Source organism: Indicator indicator, chromosome 25, assembly GCF_027791375.1.
Source record: "Indicator indicator isolate 239-I01 chromosome 25, UM_Iind_1.1, whole genome shotgun sequence".
Classification (NCBI taxonomy): domain Eukaryota; kingdom Metazoa; phylum Chordata; class Aves; order Piciformes; family Indicatoridae; genus Indicator; species Indicator indicator.
Genome location: NC_072034.1, coordinates 1126732 through 1149472, shown reverse-complemented (window position 1 = coordinate 1149472; position 22741 = coordinate 1126732). Strand labels below are relative to the sequence as shown.

At 43.7% G+C, this 22741-nt stretch overlaps 1 protein-coding gene across 1 annotated transcript in view; it reads left to right on the top strand.

The window, feature by feature from the left end:
* ARHGAP10 (Rho GTPase activating protein 10) overlaps positions 1-22741 on the top strand; it is a 126133-nt gene that overhangs the window by 20226 nt on the left and 83166 nt on the right. The window contains exons 2-3 of the mRNA XM_054392430.1: positions 10250-10345; positions 10432-10493. Coding sequence (XP_054248405.1) covers positions 10250-10345; positions 10432-10493 — 158 coding nt within the window. The remainder of the gene's footprint in view (positions 1-10249; positions 10346-10431; positions 10494-22741) is intronic.

Below are 22741 nucleotides of genomic sequence, written 5' to 3'. Positions count from 1 at the left end.
TATCAGTACTGCAGCTTGATAAAATTTAGCCCTACTCAGGCACTTACACCCCACAGCTGTAATATTTCACATTTGATGCCTTTTAATTATTTTCTTTAGTGTTTGGTGGTGGGGATTGTTATTTAATTGTTTTCCTTCCTTCCATCATCTTGTGTTTTGTGTTTTTTGGGGTTTTTTTGTCTGCTTACTTCCAAGCTTGCTGTATGAATAAGTAATCTGATCTGAAAGGCATGCACATGTAAAGTTTGTGAGCAGCCAGGACAGTTTGTACCAGTGAGTGCTAAAGCTGGATCTATGAAGCCAGTCCAGCTGGAGTGCAGAACAGAGTGGTTTTTTCCTCTGGAAAACAGTTCTGTGTATGTAGGTGTACATGCTGTGTGCATCTCCTTTCCTGGGTTATGCAGATACAGTCTGTTCACTGCTGAGAGCTGGAGCATTGCTTTCAGGCTGGCTGCTTTATCATCCCTTATTTCACCTGTGGTAACTGAAGGCAACGTCCTTGAAATGTGGATTTCTTCTGTGGGCATTGCACATGGAACAATCTGCCCAGGGAGCCAAGAAGCCAACAGCATCCTGGTTAGTATCAGAAACAGTGAGCACCCTGAGCACTGGGTTTTGTTCTGGGCTCCTTACTACATGAAGGACATTGAGGTGCTGGAGCAGGTCAAGAAGAGGCTGACAAAGCTCATGAAGGGTCTGGAGAACAGGGCTGGTGTGGAGCACCTGAGGGACCAGGGGTTGTTCAGCCTGGAGGGAAGGAGGCTAAGGGGAGACATTTGCACTCTCTACAGCTCCCTGAAAGGAGGTTGGAGTGAGGTGAATGTTGGCCTCTTCTTCCTAATAACAAATGATAGGAAGAGAGGAAATGGCCTCCAGCTGCACCAGGGGAAGATTAGGTTGGAAGAAACTTCTTGACTGGAAGGGTTGTCAAACACTGGAACAGGTTCCCCAGGGAGATGGTTGGATCCTTATCCCTGGAGGTGTTTAAAAGACACAGAGATGTGCTAAGGGTTTAGTGGTGGACTTGGTAGTGTTGGATTCATGGTTGGTATTTTCCAACCTAAGTGATTCTGTGATTCTGTAGCATAGATTGTCACTGTCCAAATAAGTTCTCATCTGAGCTCTCAGGTTAGTAGAATCTGGATTTGGGTTTTGTTTTTTTTAATGTATTCTTTTGTCTTGTTTCAGATTTGTAGATTTGTAATAAAACATTTGTGGCCAGTTGTAGGTCAGCTTTAGTCTTCTGCTCCCCTGTTGTCCAGCTCTCACTTGCTCTGGCACATGGCATGAAAGCTCTGAGTATGCTGAGGATGTTTGGATCAGCAAGGCAGGATTGTGGATCCTTTGGCTGATGATAAACAGGGTCACTACTTGAATATAAACTGGTGGTGGTGGGTCCAGGGGAAAGAGGCAAAGCAAAAATCAGTAATTCCTGTTTTATAAACAAATTCCCCAAAGCTCAGTAATGCCTCAGCTCCAGAAATGATGATGGAAGCCTCACAAATGCAAACACTTTCTAGCACAACTTTCTCCTTGGAAGTGCTACTTCACTCTTTTATCCTCCGCTTCTGTCAGTGAAACTCAAACTTTACTGAACCAAGTACTGAAGTTCTGTACTCCTCCTTCTCTGTTATGTAAAGTGTTCCTTCTGTCATCAAAGTAGTGAGAACAGTCACTGCAGTGCAGGAAATAGAGTAGTTTCTAAGGCAGGCTGTGAATGCTTCTCACAGTATTGCTTGACTTCAGCAAGAAGCTGCAGCATCTTGTCTCTGGTGAGAACACCTCATGTCAGAAATGCAGAGTACATGGTAATGCAGCTGCAACAGTTATGGAAAGACAAAAAAAGTTCTGTGGGCTAAGACTTTTCTCTCAAATCTTTCATGTTTTGCTGGTTTAGGAGCACAGCCAGCTTGACTTTCTCTAAAACCAAGAGAGTGCATTTAAGCTAATTCTGGTGTCATAGAATCAAGAAGGCTGGAAGAGACCTCAAAGATCGAGTCCAACCTGTCACCCTAAACCTCATGACTATGTAAACCATGGCACCAAGTGCCACGTCCAATCCCCTCTTGAACACCTCCAGGGATGGTGTCAAAGCATAAAGGATGCAAGTAACCATAAAGTGAATTCCTACCCTGTTACATACTGTAAATCTTTTCCTTTTCTCTTCCTAAAACCAGAATAAATATGAAGGTTGCATTAAAAGGCTAAACAAAAAGCTTTTTCCCCCACTTACAAGTTTTGTTGGTATTGCTGGGTAGGATTACAAGATGTCTCTTCCATATGGTGGTTGCCCTTGACCAGCCTTGATGGCTTTTGCTCAGTTGTTTTGGGTTTTTATCATGTAGTGATCTCTGGTTTGGGATCCAGCCTGGCCACTGACACCCAGCCTGGCCCCTGAGTTTGGAGATACAAGTGAAATGTCTCTTTTGGCATATACCTTACTGTCTAGCTGTGTAGTTAAAGAAATACTTCTTGGTAGGATCTGCTACTGGTTATTGATGGCAGGAGCAAGAACTTTATTCTTCTGCCCAGGGAAATAAATCGCAATAATCAGAGAAGCTGGCAGGTGAAAAGATGCTGAAGCATCAGTTCAGGAGAGGTTTAGATTGGACATTAGGAGAAATTTCCTCACTGGAATAGTTTTCAAGCCCTGGAACAGGCTGCCCAAGGAAGTGGTGGAATCACCATCCCTGGAGGGATTTGTAAGACATGTGGGTATGGTGCTGAGGGCCATGGGTTAGCAGCTTGGTGGTGTTAGGTTAATGGCTGGGCTGGATGGACTTAGAGGTCTTTTTCAGTCTAAATGATTCTATGAATCTGTGATCAGGGCTTCCTCTAGCAACAACTTCCAAAGGGCAGCAGTGAGGGGAGTGGGAGGCTTATTCATTATTTTTGTGTATTTCAGTGCCTTCTGCTGGTTTTATTTGTTTGGAAGAGTCCTGTATTCAGTATACAGAGGTGGAAGTGTTCTGTGGTGTGTGCAGATGGGTTTGGTCTGACCTCATTAGAAGCCTCAATTTTGATAAGTTTTAGCTGAATAAAGCTCACGTGAGAGCAGTCAGAAAAGTTTCCTTTTGGCACAGAGCTGTTGTGTTGCTGTACATGTAAAACCCCCATTTCACAGTTTTAGACAAGCTTGGAGCAAAAAACTTTTGTTTTTCTTAACTGGACATCTAGTTTAGCTGCTCCCTGCTCTGCTGGCCACTGCATTCTCTGCAAGCTATAGATGATGTAAGTACAGGCTGTCTTCTGCACCACAGTTGCTGCCAGCTGTTTTCTCCATCAAAACTTGGATCCATTTCACTTCTGTGTTTAGCTATGGCAAAGTTATTCTTGAGCTCTTCCCCCTTTGGGGGCCTGTTGTGGTCATCCTGTTTTTGATGCTGAAGATTAACCCCTGTAGACTTGCCTAGAGTGAATTAAAAACTCTCTAGCTCAGTAGAAACAGTTCAATGCAAATCTTGCCAGAATTCCTAACCTCTGCATTTTGAATTTGGATCTGAAAGGGTTATTTTTGTGTAGAAATGCACTACATTGTTAAGTTTTTTCCAGAATGCACTCACACTCCCAACATCTGATAAGTAAATAAATAGCCTGGAGGGTGGGCACTTGGCCACTGCTTGCTGAAGTACAAATCTCACCTGCTCACTGGTCTTATTCCTCATTGTATTTTCCAGTTCTCTCCCACTTGAATCCTGTTGCACTACAGGAAAATAAAGCTGTACTCTCTAAGGTCTTTCTCAGCCTGCTGGAAGGAGGTTTGCTTAATTTGTATGACTCATGAGCAGAGAAACTGATGGGAAGAGTAACTCTTTTCTGGTTCTTTTCTGGTCTTAGTGCTGACAAAGTCTTTGGTAGCCATTTCATATGACACTCTAATTATCCCTGTGCAGTTGTGCTGAGTGCCTGTTGGGACATGTTTGTGGGGAAATCACAGTATCTTGTGTTTGATCCCCTTGTGGGGTGTGGAGACAGTTCAGACAGTAATTCCATGCAAGTGACCATGTTTTGAGAGATCTGCCATTTTCAAGAGAGAAAACATGGTGAATGATGCTTTATTTTGGAAGACAGTCCCCAGGTCTGTGCTACATAGAGCTGAAGGTATTGTAGAAAGTTTTCCCAGGGAAAGCTTTGATAGTGCACCCTTAGCAAATTTGCAGGTGACACCAAGCTGAGTTGGTAAGACTGGAGGATGGGATTGCCCTACAGAGGGAACTGGAGAGGCTGCAGAGGGGAGCTGAGGAGAATCTCATGAGGCTCAATGAGGCAAAGTGTAGGGTCCTGCATCTAGGCTGAGCCAGTCCTTGATATCAACCCAGGCTGGGCGATGATGTGATAGAGAACAGCCCTGCAGAGAAGGCCTTAGGGTGCTGGAGGGTGAGAAGCTGGACGTGAGCCACCAATGGGCACTTGCAGCCCAGAAGGCCAATGGCAGTCTGGGCTGCATCGGAGGTGTGGTGTAGGTGGAAAGATGCCTCTGGGCCAGCAAGAGTTAAATGCTGTCACTAGCTGGATTAAACTGAAATGGTGATAGGTTGTGGTTTTCTCATCTGTTGTAAAGGTGTGGGGTGGTCCCACTGTGCTTACACTTTATTATGCTGAGGAGGGAAGTTGAGCTGCTTGTTAAGTCAGTAGTGAGTTGATTCTTAATTCCTGTACCTGAATTTCTAAGCTTTCAGAGACTGGTGAGCTGCAGTAGGTAACCTGCTGTGGTCAAAATGGGCCTCCAGAAACCTTTTAGCCTTTGATCTTGATTCCCGTTCTGGAGGGGAATGAATAATTTTGTGGTTTAGCGTTATTGTCATTTTCTCCTATTTGGATGCTTCCTTTGATGTACTTATCAGATAAAAATGAGTTTTAGGGAGTTGGAACATGTTACTGCTCTTAAGATTCTGCCTCATGGCTTGCATCTGCTAAGTGGATGAGTAAATCCTGTTTATCTACTTTAGTAAGGTAGTAACTAAATCCTGTGCATGCTGTCAGTGCTGTGGGTTGTATCAGATTCATTGTTCACTTTCCTAAAGGGAGCAGAGAGGAGAAACAGAGAGTTGCTTTTGTAAGCACTGAGATGCTGCCTCTCTTGTACAAAATGTCACACCAGGCCATATTGCAGCTCTTGGACAGGCTATTTGAAGTACTTTGCTCCTCTGAAGTTGCTTGGTTAGCTCTTGCAAGTGAGATTGATGCCTGGGAAGAGGAGGGGAGAGACCAGCTCTCACTCAGCTCATCCTTGCCTGTTTTACTATGGGGTGTAGCTTGCCTGATCTTGGCCTTCTGCAAGGAAAATAGATGAAGTCTAACATTAGTCCATAATGTAGTAATGTAGCTTGAGATAAGCTCGACAGTTAAATCTAAGCATTTGTTTAACCTTTTAGATATTTAATGACGTTATTGTTGAATAAGAGTCAGAGTAATTTCTCTTCCCCAGGAGGATGGTAAAGCACTAGAACAGGTTGCCCAGAGAAGCTGTGGGTGCCCCCTCCCTGGAAGCGTTCAAGGCTGGGTTGAACAGGACTTGGAGCAACCTGATCTAGTGGAAGGTGTCTCTGCCCCTGGCAGGGGAGTTGGAAAGTAGATGAACTTTAAGGTTCCTTCCAACCCAAACCTTTCTATAATTCAGTGACTTTTAACCCATGTCAAAAAAAGCCACCAGAAATCTGTCACTCCTGGAGCGTATCTGCCAGTGTCAATGAGATTTGTAGTTAGAGATGAGGAATGCTGATGCAGTTCCAGTACTTGTTGAAAGAACCATCATGATACAGTACAGGTGAAGCTTGAATGTAGATGTCTATGTTTTGCTGTAGAAAAATATTAATACAAAAGGCTGCCCCAAGAAGACAGTTCTGCCATGCAAAAGAGATCTGGGGTGGCTCTAGGAAGCAATCTTGTCCTGCTTTGTGCAAGAGTTTTAGTTTAGGTGGCTAACACTGAAGTTAGTTCTGATCTCAAAAGGAGTGATCAGAGTCTGATGCTGTGAGACCAGGCTACCACCTAGCAACTAACAGTGGTGGGTTGGCTGGGCTCGACTCTGATAAGAAACAAAAATATTTTCCTCCAAAACCAACTGGAAAAATGTGGAGCTCTTAGTGTGGGGCACCAGCAGTGCGTCTGCTGCAGGACGAGCTGGAGGCAGTGCTTGTTAGCAAAGTGTTTCAGAGCAAGTGAGTGTTTCTGCCGGTGTGGTTTTAATTAGTTACATTAAAACATGAAAAATGTGCAGTTTACTGATCTGAACATTAACAGAGAGAGAAAATAAACCCCCTCGTGTCCCTCCCATCTCTCTTTTGGGATGTCTTTCTCATCACTCTTCTGGCTAAAACATTTAGCAGATGCTTGGTTTCTTTTAGTGTTTTAAGAAGGGTGAGTTTTTGAAATAACTCTGCCTCATGGGTTCACCAAGATTACATTTTATTCAGGAAAGTGCTAGTGTTTGGTTGATATTTAAACACTTTTGGATCTGGAGTGCCCTGTTCCAGTAAATGAGAATAGCCACAAGGAGCAGCCCTGTCACTGCTTCCTGTATCTTTCTATTTGATGGTACTGTGTACAATGTGGAGATTAAAAGGAATAATTACCTTCTGGCCCCCTAAATTTTCACTGTGTTTTTTCAGTAGGCTACAGTGTTACTTGGATAATCAGTGTAAGTGGTTGTGCTGCTGGGTACATACCCTAGTGGTGTGCTCTCTTCTTCTAATGTATGTAGCTGGAATCTCTATCTGTTTTATAGCACATACTGGTCCTGAAATCTCCAATGCTGCTGTGGAACAATACTGGGATGTATGTCAGTGCCAGCCAAATAATTTTGCTGTATTAAAGGTCTTCTGACACAGGTTGGAAGAAAGCCAAGTTGCATTTATGAAGTTTCTGACTTAAGCAACCATGCCCAGCATTTGAATGCTAGCAGATGAGACTGTGGTATGTGTGATGATATCAACATCTAGTCTGATCTCATAGAGTTTTATAATTGCTTATAATTATATTAATGTCTTTGCATGTACTGTAAGGTGTGTGGAATTTAGCAGGGTAAAAGCTTGGAGCAGCTTCATGCTGCTTGCCCCCCATTGGAAGGTTTGATTTTCATCTTTGGTGCCTTCCTCTGGCCATTTGTCAGGGGACAAGAAAATCCAAGACAGCTCTATGTCATCTTTTTGAGCCACCATCCTCCTAATTTTTTCTGTGCTGCAGCAAAACTACTTCAGTGTTCTTGCTCTGAACTTTTGAGGAAGTTTTCCTCCATCTCTACCTGATGGTCAGTTTTATTTCTCCTAGTTTAGCAAAAGGCAGAGCAGAGACTCCGCCATTGCTGTGAGTAGCTGAGCAGCAGAGGTTCTGCCCAGCAAAGGCCTGGCCTGGTGCTGTTCTGGCATAGGGAATGAAAACAGAATCTGACCTGAAATGTAAATTTAGCTAAACTAACCCAAGACTGTTGGTTGATACATAAACATTGGAGGATGAATCTTGCAGCTAACATCTGCTGATTAAGCAGGTTTAAAAGCCTCTTTATTTTGGCAACAGTTGGCACTCTGACATCGAAGCAGCCTCTCGAACCAAAAGGACCTTTAGTCTCCCAGTCAGGAAGTTCGTTCCTTCCCAGTTCTGTCTTGCAACATGTGATTAGGTTTTATTTTGCTCCAGTGACTTCTCACCTTTGTTGAAAATGCCAAGTTCTTAAAATCCATCAGAAAACCTCTGCCTATTCCATGGCCTTCCAGGTGTTTGTATCTGCAGCTTATCTACAGCTTTCCCTGGCCCATCAGGACATTCTTCTGTGTCCCAAACCCCTAACCTTCCTCCCACCTTCTGATGAGTTCCAGTTTTTCAACGTTTCAGTGATGATTTGTGGAAAGGATTTGCAAACACATAATGTGTCTTCATGGTTTTAATTCAGGAGCTCTGCAAATCTAGCTTTGATGTTCTAAAACGTGACTGCTTCTAAGCACCCTACTCAGCCCCTTGCTCAGTAATTTCCAACCCCTTAGCAGACTGAGCAAAGCAGGAATGTGGCTTTCAGATCTTGTGAAAAGCTCTCTGATTGAGCCTCTTCTCACCTTGACCGAAGACGTTGGACTCTGCACCAGAAGAGGTGGGGCAGGGGCACATGCTGTGTGTGCTGTGAGTGTGACCCCAGGGGTGGGCTGTGCAGCTGTGCAGGAGGTGGTTTCACCGTGCTCTAGGAAGCTCACCAAAGCCCACCTCGGTGTTTTGCTGCCCTGTCAGTCTGGCAGGGGAAAGGGGGCTGGTGCCTGCCTGTGGTGCTGCACAGCTTCTCTTCACCTGTACCTTGCTCGTGGTTGCTTGAATACGTCACCTTTACAAGTGGGAGAAAACAACACAAACAGTTCCTAGCCCTAGCATGGGGCTAGCTCTCATGTGCCAGAGCTTTGGTGGGGGATTATCGGATTCAAGAACATTAAAGATGATTGGGAGGGTGTGTGCTGTTGGACCCATTCTTCCATAAATAAACTCCTTTCAGCCTTGTGCTGTGACCTGGCACACAAGGAAATGTAACATTAGATGTTTAAGAAAGTTATTTTCCATATTTAAACCTCTCACAGCCAGCAGAACTTAGCTTCTTTCGCTGTCTGCTTTCTGGAGACCTTTGACTTAAAATACCCATGTTTGCTTTTGCATGGCAGTTGTTGCTTTTCCCTTCAGCCTTGTCGTTCCTGCAGCATCCTGCTGCTTCATGTGCTGAAGGGTGCATGCTGTAGAAGCAGTTGCAAAAGGGAGGCAAGACAAGTACCTGGCAGTTTGGCTGTGTTACAGGATAACGAGGATGATCTCTGGAGGTCCCTTCCAGTCCCTAACATCCTGTGTGTGAAAGGACTGAGAATGGATAAAAAGAGTATGGAATGGAAAGAAACTGCTTGGAGCTTTTTTCTTGCTGTTTGTTTGTGGTTTTGTTAGTTTGTTTTTTCTCTTGCTGTTTGTGGAGTGTTTGTGGCATATCCTTTTAAGTGGTTGAGCTGAACTTTCAATGCAGTGCTGTATGATGTCAAAGTTCTGGCTGACTATGATACAGGAAAAAATAGATCATGTGTTGGATGCAGGACCTATCATCAAGTTGCTTTGTGCTGGGTTTTGTTTTGCTTTTGTTTAAGAAACACCCAAACCAGACAAAACAACAACAAAACCCCAGCCCTAAACAAAACGATAAATAAATAGTAATAAAACCAAACCATAATAAAGGAAAAAAAAAAACAAACCAACAGCCACCAGCCAAAGATCAACAAAGAAAGCCCAAGTTTGTAGCCCTTTAGCTTGAGTTAATATTAAAGGACAGAATGCTTAGCTGGTCTGTTAAGAGTTGTTCATATCCCTTCAGAACTGCATGTGATGAGAAAAAGATTATAGATTAACTGAATATTTCCAGCAGTCCTTAACCTTGGCTGGCAACAGAAATACAAGTAAAAGCTTTACTACTGAGCAGAGATGCAGCAGGACCTGCATCCTTTTTTATCAGTGAGTTCATCCTTCCAGAGCTTGTGATGTTCCCAACCTGCACATGTCAGCACACCAGAAAGTTGTGTGTATGCTGCTTATTATAGCTTTGTAAATCTTAATAAAGGTTTATAATGCTGATATTGTGGCTGACTAATGAGGCTGATTTGCATCCTTCTGGAAGCACAGTGCAGCCCTCCAACCCCGAACTTTCAACCACTTTATAGGTAAAGATTGGGTTGAAGAAAATGGTTATTGTATGAGATTGACTTGAGTGTTGCCTTAGCTAACTTTTGGCATAGCTTAACTGAATCTCTAGTTCCAACTATTTAAACAATTTAAAATTTGCTATGTATATATAAGTGTTTCACTAGCAGAGCTGCCTGTGTACAGCATGTAGAAAATCCGAAGCTGTAGGTGTGTGCTGACAAAGCCAGCAGTGAATCTAGGTTAGCAGAGTAAGACAAGAGGCACAGCTTACTCTGAGGGTTGTGCTTTGAGCTTTTGCAGTCACAGATCTGTTTGTATGGCCTGTGGCCCGAATTGTGATGTAGTGAAGCATAAGATTAGGTCAATATTGTACACACGCTCACACTTCCTTGCTTCTCTATAGCCTTGTGTAAAGAAACCTCCACAACACATTACCAGAAGAGGGCTGGACAATACTGGATGTCTTCTGAAGTCCTTAGGCAGACCTGTGTTTTAAGAATTTCTTCCCAAATTGATTGTTCTAGGAGTAAGTGGCATCTTCCAGCCTTCTTATATGATTCCCTAGCCTTCAATCTGTACTTTTTTTTCCTCCTTGCAGACCTCTCAGCAGCCCAGAGAAAATTTGCCCATTCTCTAAGAGACTTCAAATTTGAATTCATTGGTGATGCAGAGACAGATGATGAAAGATGCATAGGTAGGTAAGAAGTGAGTGTAAGTGGCTCTGTTGGACTCTGCCATCCTGCGACACGATTAAGCTTTTCTTCTGCTTTTGCCTTCCAGATGCATCACTTCATGAATTTTCAAACTTCTTAAAAAATTTGGAAGAACAAAGAGAAATTTTGGTGAGTTGCAATAAAAATTGTAGCATTGTGTATATGGGAAAGAGTAAGAGAGGAGTCAGTTAAAATGGCTTTGCTGCTTTGTTAACCACCAAGCTTTTTGTATCAATAACAGTGAAAGGTCTCTGTGTAGTCCAAGGTGTCAGACAGCAGCTAGTTCTCATGAAAGAAGAAAGCTCTTCTGGTAAGCACAGATAACTGAGTTGGTTTTAAATGGAACTGTCCAGATAAATTATGGCTGAGGTGAATGGGAGAACCGTCACAAAGCTCTTTACCATTTGCAGTAAAAAGCAAGATGAAAGCCTTCTACCACAGCAGAGCACCCAAGGATGGGAAGCTGGCCACACGGGGTGCCAGGATCTCTGTGCTTCCAGGTCCAACACTTGCATTTAGGATGCAATCTGTTGGCTGGATGCCACAGCAGACTTAAAAACCTTTCCGATGGAGAGTTGCATCTGCAAACATTTAGCTGATCTGTTGTACAGAAGGGAGTGCTCCTCTTTCATGGGACTGCTTAGGGTTTCAGTGTAACATGGGTCAGGCTGGTTGCACTGTGGGCTCTGCAATACACCTTGCTGGCTCACTTGCCTGAGCTGTCCATAATTTGGGGAGTTTCTCTCTGGGTGGTACTGTGGTTCTCCTCTGCATTGCATGCCCAGCAGTGATTCCTAGAACTGCTGATGTGTACCCCATTTTCTTCTGAGCGTGGTCAGGCTCTGCAGACAGGAACTGCTCTTCCATCTGCCTAGATAGCAATTGTGTTCCTCAGTATGTGCCATGTGGTTATATCTTTATCTTCCTTAAGTCAGTGACCACCTGGCACTGCTGAAAGGAAACAGAGTAATCTGTGTTCTGTGCCTGCAGTGCAGGAGTACTCAGATAATGGAGAGAAGCCCTTGTGAACATTGGGGGGGGGTTAACTTTTTTTTTTTTTTAACTCTGCCTGTCCTGAGTCAAATAATTGTCATGATTCCTTGAGTGTGCTGTGTTATGTCATAGATTCATAGAATTTGGGTTGGAAGGGACCTTAACGATCATCCAGTTCCAACCCCCTGCCATGGGCAGGGACACCTCCCACCAGCCCAGGTTGCTCAAGGCCTCATCCAGCCTGGGCTTGAACACCTTCAGGGAAGAGGCATCCACGACCTCCCTGGGCAACCTATTCCAGGGTCTTACCACCCTCACTGTAAATGCCCTGATATCTTAGTCTGATCTGGAACCATGCTTAGGTCAGAATTAGTACCTGTGTGGTTGCTTACATGGTCCTGAAGAATGCTGTCTGTACATAGTAGAGACAATTTTCCAGCGTGTTGAGTTGTTTTGCCAAGTTGTAAGGGTTTGCTCAAGTATATTTGAATGCTGCTTCTGTTGTCTCTATATTTCTGTTTGCTTTGCTCAGCTTTTCCCTGCCATCCCTAGCTGTATTTTATTATCATGAATTTGCATGCACCTCTTTGAGAAGTGTTACAGTGAAAAATCCCTTCTAGCCTATCCCATGCTTTTCTGTGCTATTTTGATACCAGGGATGCCAGTTCCAGGATTTCAGAACGATGTATGACCCAGTCTTCAGCAGTGATAGATGACCACCAGAGCAGGCAGTGCAGAATGCAGTGCTGGCTGGCTGTGCAGTCAAACACCTCTGGTTTTAGCGTGGAGACCACAAACCAGTATTACTTGTGGTTTTGGTATCATGTGCTTGCACAGGAGCTGTCACCACCCTAAAAGCCAACCAATTGGTGCCTTGAAAAGTGAAGGCTGAAATGCAGTATTTGTTAGAACAGTGACAGTTTGATGAAGAACAGGGGAGGATAAAATGTTGTGGGGCAAATATTTACTTCCAAATAGAAGGAGAATCTGTTTTCTGAGTGACCAGATGCATGGCCTTTTGCATCTCTGCTCTAGCACATGTTCTATATCGCTTCGAGAGTGAGTTGCTCTCACACTGGCTGCGAGTCTCTCACCATTTTCTCAGTCTTTTTGTGGTGACTGGTAAAGATCATTGCCAGCAGCTGCTAGTATGATGTTATTTTTTAGACTTCTCCATGGATAACTGTGGCATGAGCTCTAGGGATACTCCCATGCAGCATGTTAGGGCATGTTGCACTCACAGATGTCTGGAATCATGTCAGGGATCCAGAGATTTTCCATTAAGATGTAAAATAGTCATCAGGATTTTTTTTTTTTCCCCCAAAAGCATTCAGTTGTCTTTGTTAAGGATGTTCTTTATTTCCCCTTACTATTTTTTGAAGATGACCAGAAGGTTTCTGACTGGTCTCTTCAGTGTCTGTGCAGAATTCCAGATAGATTTCAGTCACATCAAGTAAAATTAAAGAAATCAATGACTAGTTGTAGAGCTAAGGCCATTGCAGATATTGCTGTATATTTTAAGATCATTGAGAGAAGGGTTATTTTTTTTTTTCACAACCATATTGTAAATTAATTAAATTTGCACTTAAAATACATCCTAAAATATAACTCCTCCTCCTCCCCTATGGGGACAGACTGTGAGAGCTGGGGGTTGTTCAGCCTGTGGAACAGAAGGCTCTGGGGACACCTTGTAGTGGCACTCCAGTACCTGAAAGGGGAAGGGACTTTTCATGAGGGCTTGTAGTGATTGGATGAGAGGGAATGGATTTAAGCTTGAGGAGGGCAGATTTAGACTGGATAATAGGAAGAAATCCTTTATAGTGAGGGTGGTGAGACACTAGAACAGGTTGCCCAGGGAGGCTGTGGATGCCTCCTCCCTAGAGGTCTTCAAGGCCAAGCTGGATGGGACCTTGATCAACCTGGGCTGGTGGGAGGTGTCCCTGCCCATGGCAGGGGGTTGGTACTGGATGATCTTTAAGGTCCCTTCCAACCTAAACCAATCTATGAATCACCTACACTTCTCATGGCTTATTCCCAACACATGTCAGGAACATGAGAAACTGTTTCTCTGTGGATTTTTTTTTGGAAGAAATATCTCAGTTAAATCATTATTTTCTTCTTTCCTCCTCTTCTTCCTCTTTAAAAAGGAAAAAAAAAAAAAGGAAAGGTAGATGTTTCCCAGTTGTGGTTTCTGAAGTTAAAAGCAGTTGCTAAGGTTCAGAGGCATACACTCCAAAGGTTAAAGGTAGAATTTAAATAATCTATGCAAATATGTACATGTACTTGTTTATACTTATGCTTACCTCTTACAGTGAGGTATTTCAGTGCCTGAGTATTTTTTTCACAGGTTAAGTGCTCTCTTAACCCAGTGTTCATGAATAGCTTGCTGTTACCTTGTGTGCAGTGACTGTTTAGTTTGCTGTGAAGATGGTGGTACTAATTTGAGCTTTTTTTGGTCCTTTGTGCATAAATCTTCTGTTTTCACAGTAATCCAAAGAAGTCTGTGTGATGGATCTATTGATTTAGTCACTGATTCAGGGTAAAAAAAAAAAAAAAATATATAAGATGCATTCAAGATCTGCTCAAGAGTTCAGTGCATTATATAGTACTCTCTGTGTTCAGATCTTTAAGTCCACTCACTGTGCAGACTATTAAGTATATTTGCCCAGTCAGTGGAGAAGACAATAACTGGTGGCTGCTTCTTAAAAGCCAGGCTGTCAATAGCATATTGAACCTCTCAGATGCAGAGAGAGAAGCACAATTGAAATAGAACTTCTCAGGAACAACATTTGACAATTTTTGGAAGCAAGCAGAACAATTGCTGCTGTGTCTCTAAGCACAGCCTTCCCTTTTCCTCTGTGTGATGTGAGATGGCAGTTGTATGACAATCAGAATAGGGAACACAAATGTGGACCTCTGACTACTTGAGGCACATCTCTATGTCTCAGTGGTTCCTGACATGGAATGTCTGATTTATTTATTTGGTTTTTAATGTTATGTGCAGTATGTATGCATATGGATCATAGAATGGCTTGACTTGGAAAAGGCTTTAAAGGTCATCCAGTTCCAACCCCCTGCTATGGGCAGGGACACCTCCCACTGGTATGTATTGCTGATAGCCTTACCCAGCCTGGTCTTAAATACTTCCAGGGATAAGGGGTCCACCACTTCCCTGGGCAACCTGTTCTGGTGTTCTACCACCCTAAGAATAAAGAACTTCTTGCTAATATCCAATCTAAATCTACCCTGCTCTAGTTTAAAACCATTGCCCCTTGTCCTATCACCATAGGCCCCTTTTTATTTATAAAAAGTCCCTCTCCAGCTTTCCTGTAGTTCCCTTCATTTACTGGAAGGCTGCCCTAAGGTCTCCCTGGAGCCTTCTCTCCTCTAGGCTGAACAGCCCCAATTCCTTCAGCCTGTCTTCACAGGAGAGATGCTCCAGCCCTCTGATTGTCCTTGTGGCTACCTGCTCCAACAGATCTGTGTCCTTTTTGCCTTGGCGTCTGCACAATTGAATGCAGTACTCCAAGTGGGGTGTCACAAAGAGCAGAGCAGAGGGGGAGAATTTGTACTATAAAAGATCACTGTTGCCTATACAATAGAAAAAATCCCAAACAGTAGGAGGCCAGTGGTGGGTGCATCCCTCAGCTTTGAGTGAACGTGGCTGAGAAGTTCTCTCACCACTAGCATTCCCTCTCCCCCCATTCCAGATGACGTTGTGTTCTCGCCTGCATCAACATAACTCACCAGAGAGCTTTCGTTCTGTTATTTCATCAATGGGAAATGTTTGGAATTTGCATTGTGAAGCTGTCCCCAGTTTGGGTTGTGCTGGTTGTTAATGACACCAGTGTTTGTGGCAGAGGAAGTGCTGACAATAACTGAGCAGTTCATTCTTGGCTGAACACTGAAGCTGTTGTTAGCTCTCAAATTCCTCGCCTTTCAGTGGCATCTTTCTGCACAGCAGTGAGCTTTGCCATGCATGGAGAAAATGGCATTAAACAAAGACAACAATCCATTAAAAGTCCATTAAACAATGGACATTTCCTTTCCTGAGCAGCCTTTTCTCTTTGTTAAGGTTTTTGTTGAGCACCGATTTCAAAGCGTGCAGTGGAAGTACAGAAGAGATTATACACTGTGAGGATAGAATAAATTATCTTCTTTGATTCTAAGTAATTCTCAGGAGAACCAAATAGGTGTTCTGGAGTCACCCTGTTCAGCTCTTGCAGACTGGATTTGCACAGGGGGAATGTCTGTCTTGGGAGGAGTTATCCACTGCCTTCCTCTACTTCAGATGAGGAAAAGCTGATTGGGTGCTGTTGGTGAAGCTTTCCGTTATGTTTATGGCTTTGTGTAGTACTTCTCTGTTTATTCTCATGAAGTGTATTCCACTCTAAACTTACTCAAAGGCTGGGACTATTAAGTAGCTCTTAGTAAGTCCTCTTTACTAAAACCCCCTGTCTTCATCTAACTCCCTTTTTAAAAAATATGAACTGTTTTGTTGTTTGTGCTGCTTGCTTACGATACCAACTTATTTTTTGTGGCCAGCAAATTCATGGCAAGTGAATCAATGCAAACAGTCTGAGCAGAGCACAGCATAGCAGCTGTGTCATAGGAGGCATTTTAAGCTGTCCTTTAGATCAGTCATGAACTTCCAATAACCAGGAATTAACCTTTGACTAGAAGGAGAGACCAAGGAGTCTTGCTGTAATACTCTCTGTAAGCCCAGGCTGCTGGTTTTAAAGCAGCATAGCTCTGCTTGTGTCGCAGTTTGTGGGGCAGTGGATCGGTGGGCTTAGGAAATTAGCCCTGGAACACTCTGAGAAAGTTGTCATCTTTCCAAACAGGGGGTAACTTTCCAGAGTAGCTAAGAGGAAGGTGATCTCTTTTGTTACAGGTGCCTCCTGGCATCTCAGAAATGCACAAGAGAGATTGTCTCCAAGACAGGTTATCTGCCAGACTCTTGTTACCAGATGGCTTCTTCCCTAGTAAGTGAATCCAGGGGAATGGATATCACCACTTTAGGGCTTGTGCACACTGAAGTATTAATGTGCTGTGACACCCCCTTAAAAATCCTTTAGTCTACAGACTCTAGTCCCTTTAATCCCAAAACCTACCTCAGGCACTCCTGTTTGTAGTCCTAATGTATGGCTAAGAGCCTTTGATTAAGATCGAAAGCTACAGGGAAAGCTCTGGAGCAGTGAGAAAATCCAGAGCCTTTTGTAAGGAGAAAACTTGCATTTGAAAACAAAGCAGTTTTGGGTGTGGATTGCACTGCCTGCACTCATCGGCCATCCAGTTAAACACAACAGAAGCGCTTAGAGGTATGCCACTCTCTGCGGGACATCCGGCAGGAGAGCTGGCTGTGCAGCTCGCTGGGAGTACGGCGTGCTCTCGTGGGAGGAAAACAGAGGAAGGCTTGGCAAGTCACAGCTAGTGTCACGGAGTCACAGAAGGTTAGGAGTTGGAAGGGACCCCTGTAGATCACCTAGTCCAACACCCCTGCCAAGGCAGGATCACCTAGGGCAGGCTGCTGAGGAACACAGCCAAGAAGGGGTTTGAAAGTCTCCAGTCCTCGACAGTGGCATTGTGTCTGCAAAATGACCTAATGCAAGGTTTCAGGCTTTTCAGTAGCAGAACACTCTGTGAAGCAGCAAAGGTTTTTGGAGGAAACCCCAATTTTTCTGTATTTCTCTCTCCCCCAACATTGGAGGTACCAGGATCTGCTGCTTTGTTAGGCTGAATGTTGCAATTTCTTAGGAAAAACAGAAGCTCTCTATCCTCTGTAAGCAGAAGCACAGCTGTAGGTAGCAAGTATCTTTCTAATAAAGTAAATGGCTTTATTTAGCAACAGTGTGAACAGCTTTGTTACTGAATCCCTGCTAGGTATGTCTTCCTTTCTGCATTCTCTGTTGCACTCACCAGGGCAGAACTTCCTTCCCGGATCTAATTTCATTGACACTTGCTCAGTTTCATGAGCTCTGCTCTACTGACTGGCAAATTCCCCCTGCCTTGTTGAGGGGAGAAACAATCCTGCCCCTGTCTACAAACAAGTCTTTCCTGAGAACTTTAAGCCCCTCTGTTCTGTTTGGCATCTAATCTGCATTCCAGTTCCAGGGATGAGAATTGGGAACTCTGCACCGTGCAGTCTGTAGCAAGGTGTATGTCTGTGTCGTCCTTCTTTTCTTGCTGACTGTGGCAGAATGTTTAAATTCAGAATGGAGCAGTCAGCACACCTTTACTTCACCACCAGAGCTGTTGATGAGCAATGTGTCATTTCCAGTTCTTTCAGTAAAGACCAGGGTCTTCAGGATGAAAGCTGGGAGGCCACTGCTGCATTTGTCTAGTAGGCAAAACACATTTTGATTAACTTATTTTGGTCTGGCCTTTTTAGCCACAGGGGCTGGACTGAGCTTCTGGGGCAGCTCTGGTGGGTTGACAATGTGCACAAGCAGCTTTCCTTCTCTGCAAGACAAGCCTGGATGTGTCGGCAAGGAAAGCCAGAACTTGGAGAGGCTGCTCCTGCCTCCTGCAGGAGGGTGGGAAAGCATGAGGGCCATCGAATGCTGGTGCATGGTGCTGTCAGGTTACCGTGCACAGCAGGAGGTGTTTGGGGAAGCAGTTTCTCCCTACACAGCTCTACTCCTACCCTCTCTGAGAAGGGAGGAAGTGACATACTAAATGGAGTCATCCTATGGACTGGCACTTAAGGTACCTGTTGGATCTTGTTGATTTGAGAGATGAAGAAGCAAACAGCTGTAAAGGCACTTGCCAATGGATTTAGTCTGTGCCTTTGTGGGCTAGTCCCCTTAATCTATGGCCTGCTGCTTGTTTCTTTTGAAGAACACAGCCAGAAGGGGTTTGAGAGTCTCCAATCCTGGACAGTGGCATTGTGCCTGCAAACTGACCTAATGTGAGGAGCTGGAAGAGTCAAACCTATCACCCTTCTTGACAACTTTTCTGTCTGAGCAGATGGAGTTTTGTAAAGGCATCTGGAATTAGGTCACACAAAGCTGAAAGCCTGCTTCCAGATGCTGTTGGATACAGTGATCTTCTGAGGTGATGAGGTCAATGATGATTTTATTGGCAGGCTTGTAATCAAGTTAATTCTTTGACTTTTCCATAGGTGCAGCCAATAGAACAGGAATAGCATAAGCAGGTCCAGACTGTCTACTCAAAGCATGTTGGGTTAAATTTCTCTTAAAGCATTTGGGAGATTTTGCCATGGGTAACGCTGCTTGAGATCATGCTGCCTGAGAAGTGGCCTCTTTATATTGATTCACTTAGCACTTACACTTGGCAGAGTTTGCCTGCCAGGTTTTGGAACTGAGTATGGTGTCCTTTCAGGTAGGTTTGGATAGATGAGAGCTACAAAGAAAAGAAAGGAATTTTGAGCTGCCTTGTAAATAGTACGTTCCTATCATCATAATCTGCCAGGAGTTAGAGGGATGGAATTTAATTTAGGAGTCAAGACAGAAGTTGAAAGAGGGAAGAACGTGTAATTTTACATTGATTAATATTTAATTTGAATGCCTAATAGGGCCCTTCATGGGTATTTTACATTTTAACATGATTCTAGTTCATAAGGAAGATGCTAGTGATAATGACAGATCTGAGCAATCCTTAGCTTAAAAATTATTAATTAAAATTATAAATGAAAATTGTTCTTGTACTAAGATAATGTTACTTTTTTTTTTTTTTAATTTTGTCTACTGATGTTATCCATGGTTTTAAAAGGAAAAGAAAAAAAAAGTGGTGTTTTGGATTCCCAAGCTGTAAGTAAACTGAATTAACAATGAGCAGCAGGGTAGTAAATAATACTTCTGTTCTATAGAAAAGTACACATATTTTTGTTGCTTTCCATGCCAAGCACTGGATTCTAAGTATTGGTAAGCAATGTGAATTCCTCCCTGTTTAATAATATTTTAATAAAAAACTTCTGGTTTTATTCCTGCTGGCCAGAAGAGCAGCTTGATAACTCACTGTTTAATTCACCAGTCATATCTTTGACACTTTCTGTTTATATGCATAGAAACTCCCTTGCATGCTCAGTTCAGTGAGGAGGAAATAGCCTTCTTTTATTTTTATATATATACTTGGTATGAAGCTGCAGGAGAATGACCGAAGAGCTACAAAATCTCACTTCACCAAGAAATACTCAAGAGCCCTGCTGTTTAACCCTGACACAGAAAGCCAAGGGGGGAACATAAATACTGTATGGCAGGCAGAATTCTGCTGGAGAAGGAAGAGTTGAAGTTGTTTGAAACGAAAAATTCCCTTTTTTGGAAGGAGGAGAGGCTTATTTTTCTTCTAATGAAGAGTTACTGCCTTATCATACCGCTGGCAGCAGTGGAATCTGTTTGTTGGCAGTTGCTGAGGGAACATCCCTTTTTGATTTATTTTCTGCTTCAAACAAATTCCTCTGGTGGTTCCCATGGTTAATGCTGCACAGGAGTGGAGCAGACCAAGTGATTTGCAGCCAGCCCTGCTGGTTTACAAACCACAGCCTCTTCTGCTTGTGGCTTGGTTGCTGTTTTTTTCTTTTTCTTCATTTTCTTGCTTTCTGTTCCATCCAGGTGCTTTGGTTTTCTTTCTGAGCCCACAGGCTTCATGTTCAGTATACATTCACTGCATGCTAACCTTTGTGCTTCTCTTTCTTGTGTAAAACCACAAAACCACAGAGCTGTTGAGGCTGGACAAGATCTTTGAGATCATCAAGTCCAGCCTCTCACTTAGAGCTTGCAATCCCACCACTGCTGCTAAGCCACTACTGCTAATCTGTGTCCCTCAGCACCACATCCACAAGCCTCTTAAATATCTCCAGGGATGGTGATTCCACCACCTCCCTGGGCAACCAATGCTTCATAATCATTTCTGTAAAGACATTTTTCATAGTATCCAACCAGAACCTCCCCTGGCACAGCTTGAGGCTCTTTCCGTCTTGTCCTGTCACTTATTTCAGGTGAGAAGAGACCAATACCCACCTTGCTCCAATCTCATTTGGGGTAGTTGTGGAGGGCAATGAGGTCTCCCCTCAGCCTCTTTTTCTGAAGACTAAACAACTTGAGTTCCTTCAGTCATTCTTCATGAGATTTGTGTTCAAAGCCCTTCACCAGCTGAACTTGTCAGCTCAGTTGCTACCTATAAATGATCCACTAACTGTGGTGTGCTCACTCCTGCCTGCTAGCTAGTGTGATCCTTCCTGAGTTTTGCCCTGAGGAAGCCTCATAGATTTCTTCCTCACTTTGTCAATATAGATAAAACTGGCAGAAATTGTTTAAACTTCTAAATCTCTGTGATGTATGAGGACTTTTCTGTGAGTTCCACAAGCAGTTCTCTTCTCTGACTTGGGAGAATCCTTGTGGTCAGCAAGGAGAGGTTCTTCTGTCCTCGGGAGCTTTTGCTGTGTCCCAGGAAACTGTTTCTGGTGCTTGATCCAATTATAATTCCAAATGACTGTTTCTTTTCAGCTGCTAAGAGTTTCCAGGAAGTTTAGGGAACCTGACAAAGTTTGGAAAACCTGAGTATCCTGAAAGCTGCCCTGGAGACCCCTGGTAACTGCCTGAGTAGTTAGGATGTATGTGCACAGCTGTCAGCAGGGCAAGATCCTTCCCAGAACCACAGCTCTCCTCCTGGTTGGGGCATTTGACTGCCCTGGCTCTCTTTTGGTGGAAGCAGAGGCAGCTCAGGGAACAAATGGTTCTCCGGCCACCAAGAGCACTCCCAAAACCCTGGGATGAACTCTTCAGGATATCTCTTTCTTGGGCTGGAGATGTGGCAGAGGCTGCTCTGTTGTCCTTCCCCCACCCTCCAGCCCAATGCAAGGGTGTCCTGCATCATGGTTAACCTGGTGCTGCTGTACTCTTTTGAAAGACAAAATTGGCAGGTTGCAGTCTTCTTTTTCTTCAACCAAGGGTACTTGGAAGGATGCTTTAGGGTGGTGGTGGTTGTTTTTTGTTTGTTTGTTTGTTTTTTTCCCCTCCAAAATCAGGAAATGGATGTAGGCAGAAAAAGTTTGGGTCATGGGAACAAGTGCTTTGAAGTTAGGAAGCATCTGTTGCATGGAAGACTTGACAACAATGCAGTTTGTCCCAGACTTGCTAGGTATTTGGGGTTCTGGTTAGCTACAGGGGTTAGCATGCTGCTGTGGCTGTTGAAAAGCCTGAGCTGCTGCAGTTTAGGGTGAGTTGGCAGGATGACTCCCACAGTAAGCCCTGCATGGCTCTGGGGTGGGTGGGAGCAGACAGCACTGTTGGGATCTGTGTTGTCCCACATCTCTAATACATCCCTCTCGTGATTTTTGGTAGGAGCTTTTCAGAAGTGTTCCAGGAGGCTGGTTTAAGCCCACAGTGTTTTATCTGAAACTTCTCATATTTGAAGGGAGGACAAAAGAAAGAGAGGAGAAAGCCTTCGGTTGTATCTAGGGCTGACTTCCAAGGAGCTCTGCCTCACTCCTTGCAGCACAGCCCCAGTCCTGGGCACGTTTTTCTGTTGGACTGCCTTAGGACTGAGACCAAAAGGATCCCACCTGCTCCTCCACACCTCCCAGGCTCTTGCCAACTTTTCTGTGCTTCTGTTGCTGTGTTCAAGAAATCCCAACCTTTACTGAAATGTCAAAATGTTTCTTAACATTTTAAGTCTTCGTGTGCACCAAATCCCAAGTGCCCCCCACTTCATCTCCACTGAAATTCCATCTGAACTGCAAACTGTATTTGGTGGCCAGGGCTAGTAAAATGAAGTTTTCTGTCTCATAATGGCATATTGTGTCCTTTTTTTTTTTTTTTTTTTTTTTTCCCCCCTCTTCTTTAGTATGGCTGAGGCTGCTTCTTAGAGGTGCACTGCTAGATGCTCACCCAGTCAACTAAACCTCTTGTTTCTTGACTTTGACACCTCTTAGTTTTATAATTTAGGTCAACTTAAAATGTTTCTTAATGTACTTTGAGTATTTGGTAATACATGTATTCAATGCTTCATGGCTTTAGCTGTGGGTTAAAGGATTATTTGCCACTGGTAGTCTATTTTGAATTGTTTATAGTGTTTGCTGTTGCAGGCATTTGGGTGTCCTCAGATGGAAATAATTTGTCCTGTGTCTCACTCTGTTGTTCAGTCTTTGAGACCATCAGGCTGATCTGCAAGACTGGCACGAGTGAAACAGCTGCAGTCTGGCTTCAGCCTGTACATTTCTGACCTTTCTGCATTTGCTTCACATTTGATTTTCCTGACAATGGGTTGAAATATAAGGGATGAGAATTTCAGAAGCTTGACTGGACTCAGAGATGTGATTGGGTATTTTTTTGGGTTAGGATTGAAGACTCCTAACGTGCTTGCTTCTCCCTTACCCCACACCTTGCTTGCTTTGTCTTTTTGTTGCTGGTGACTTGTCAATG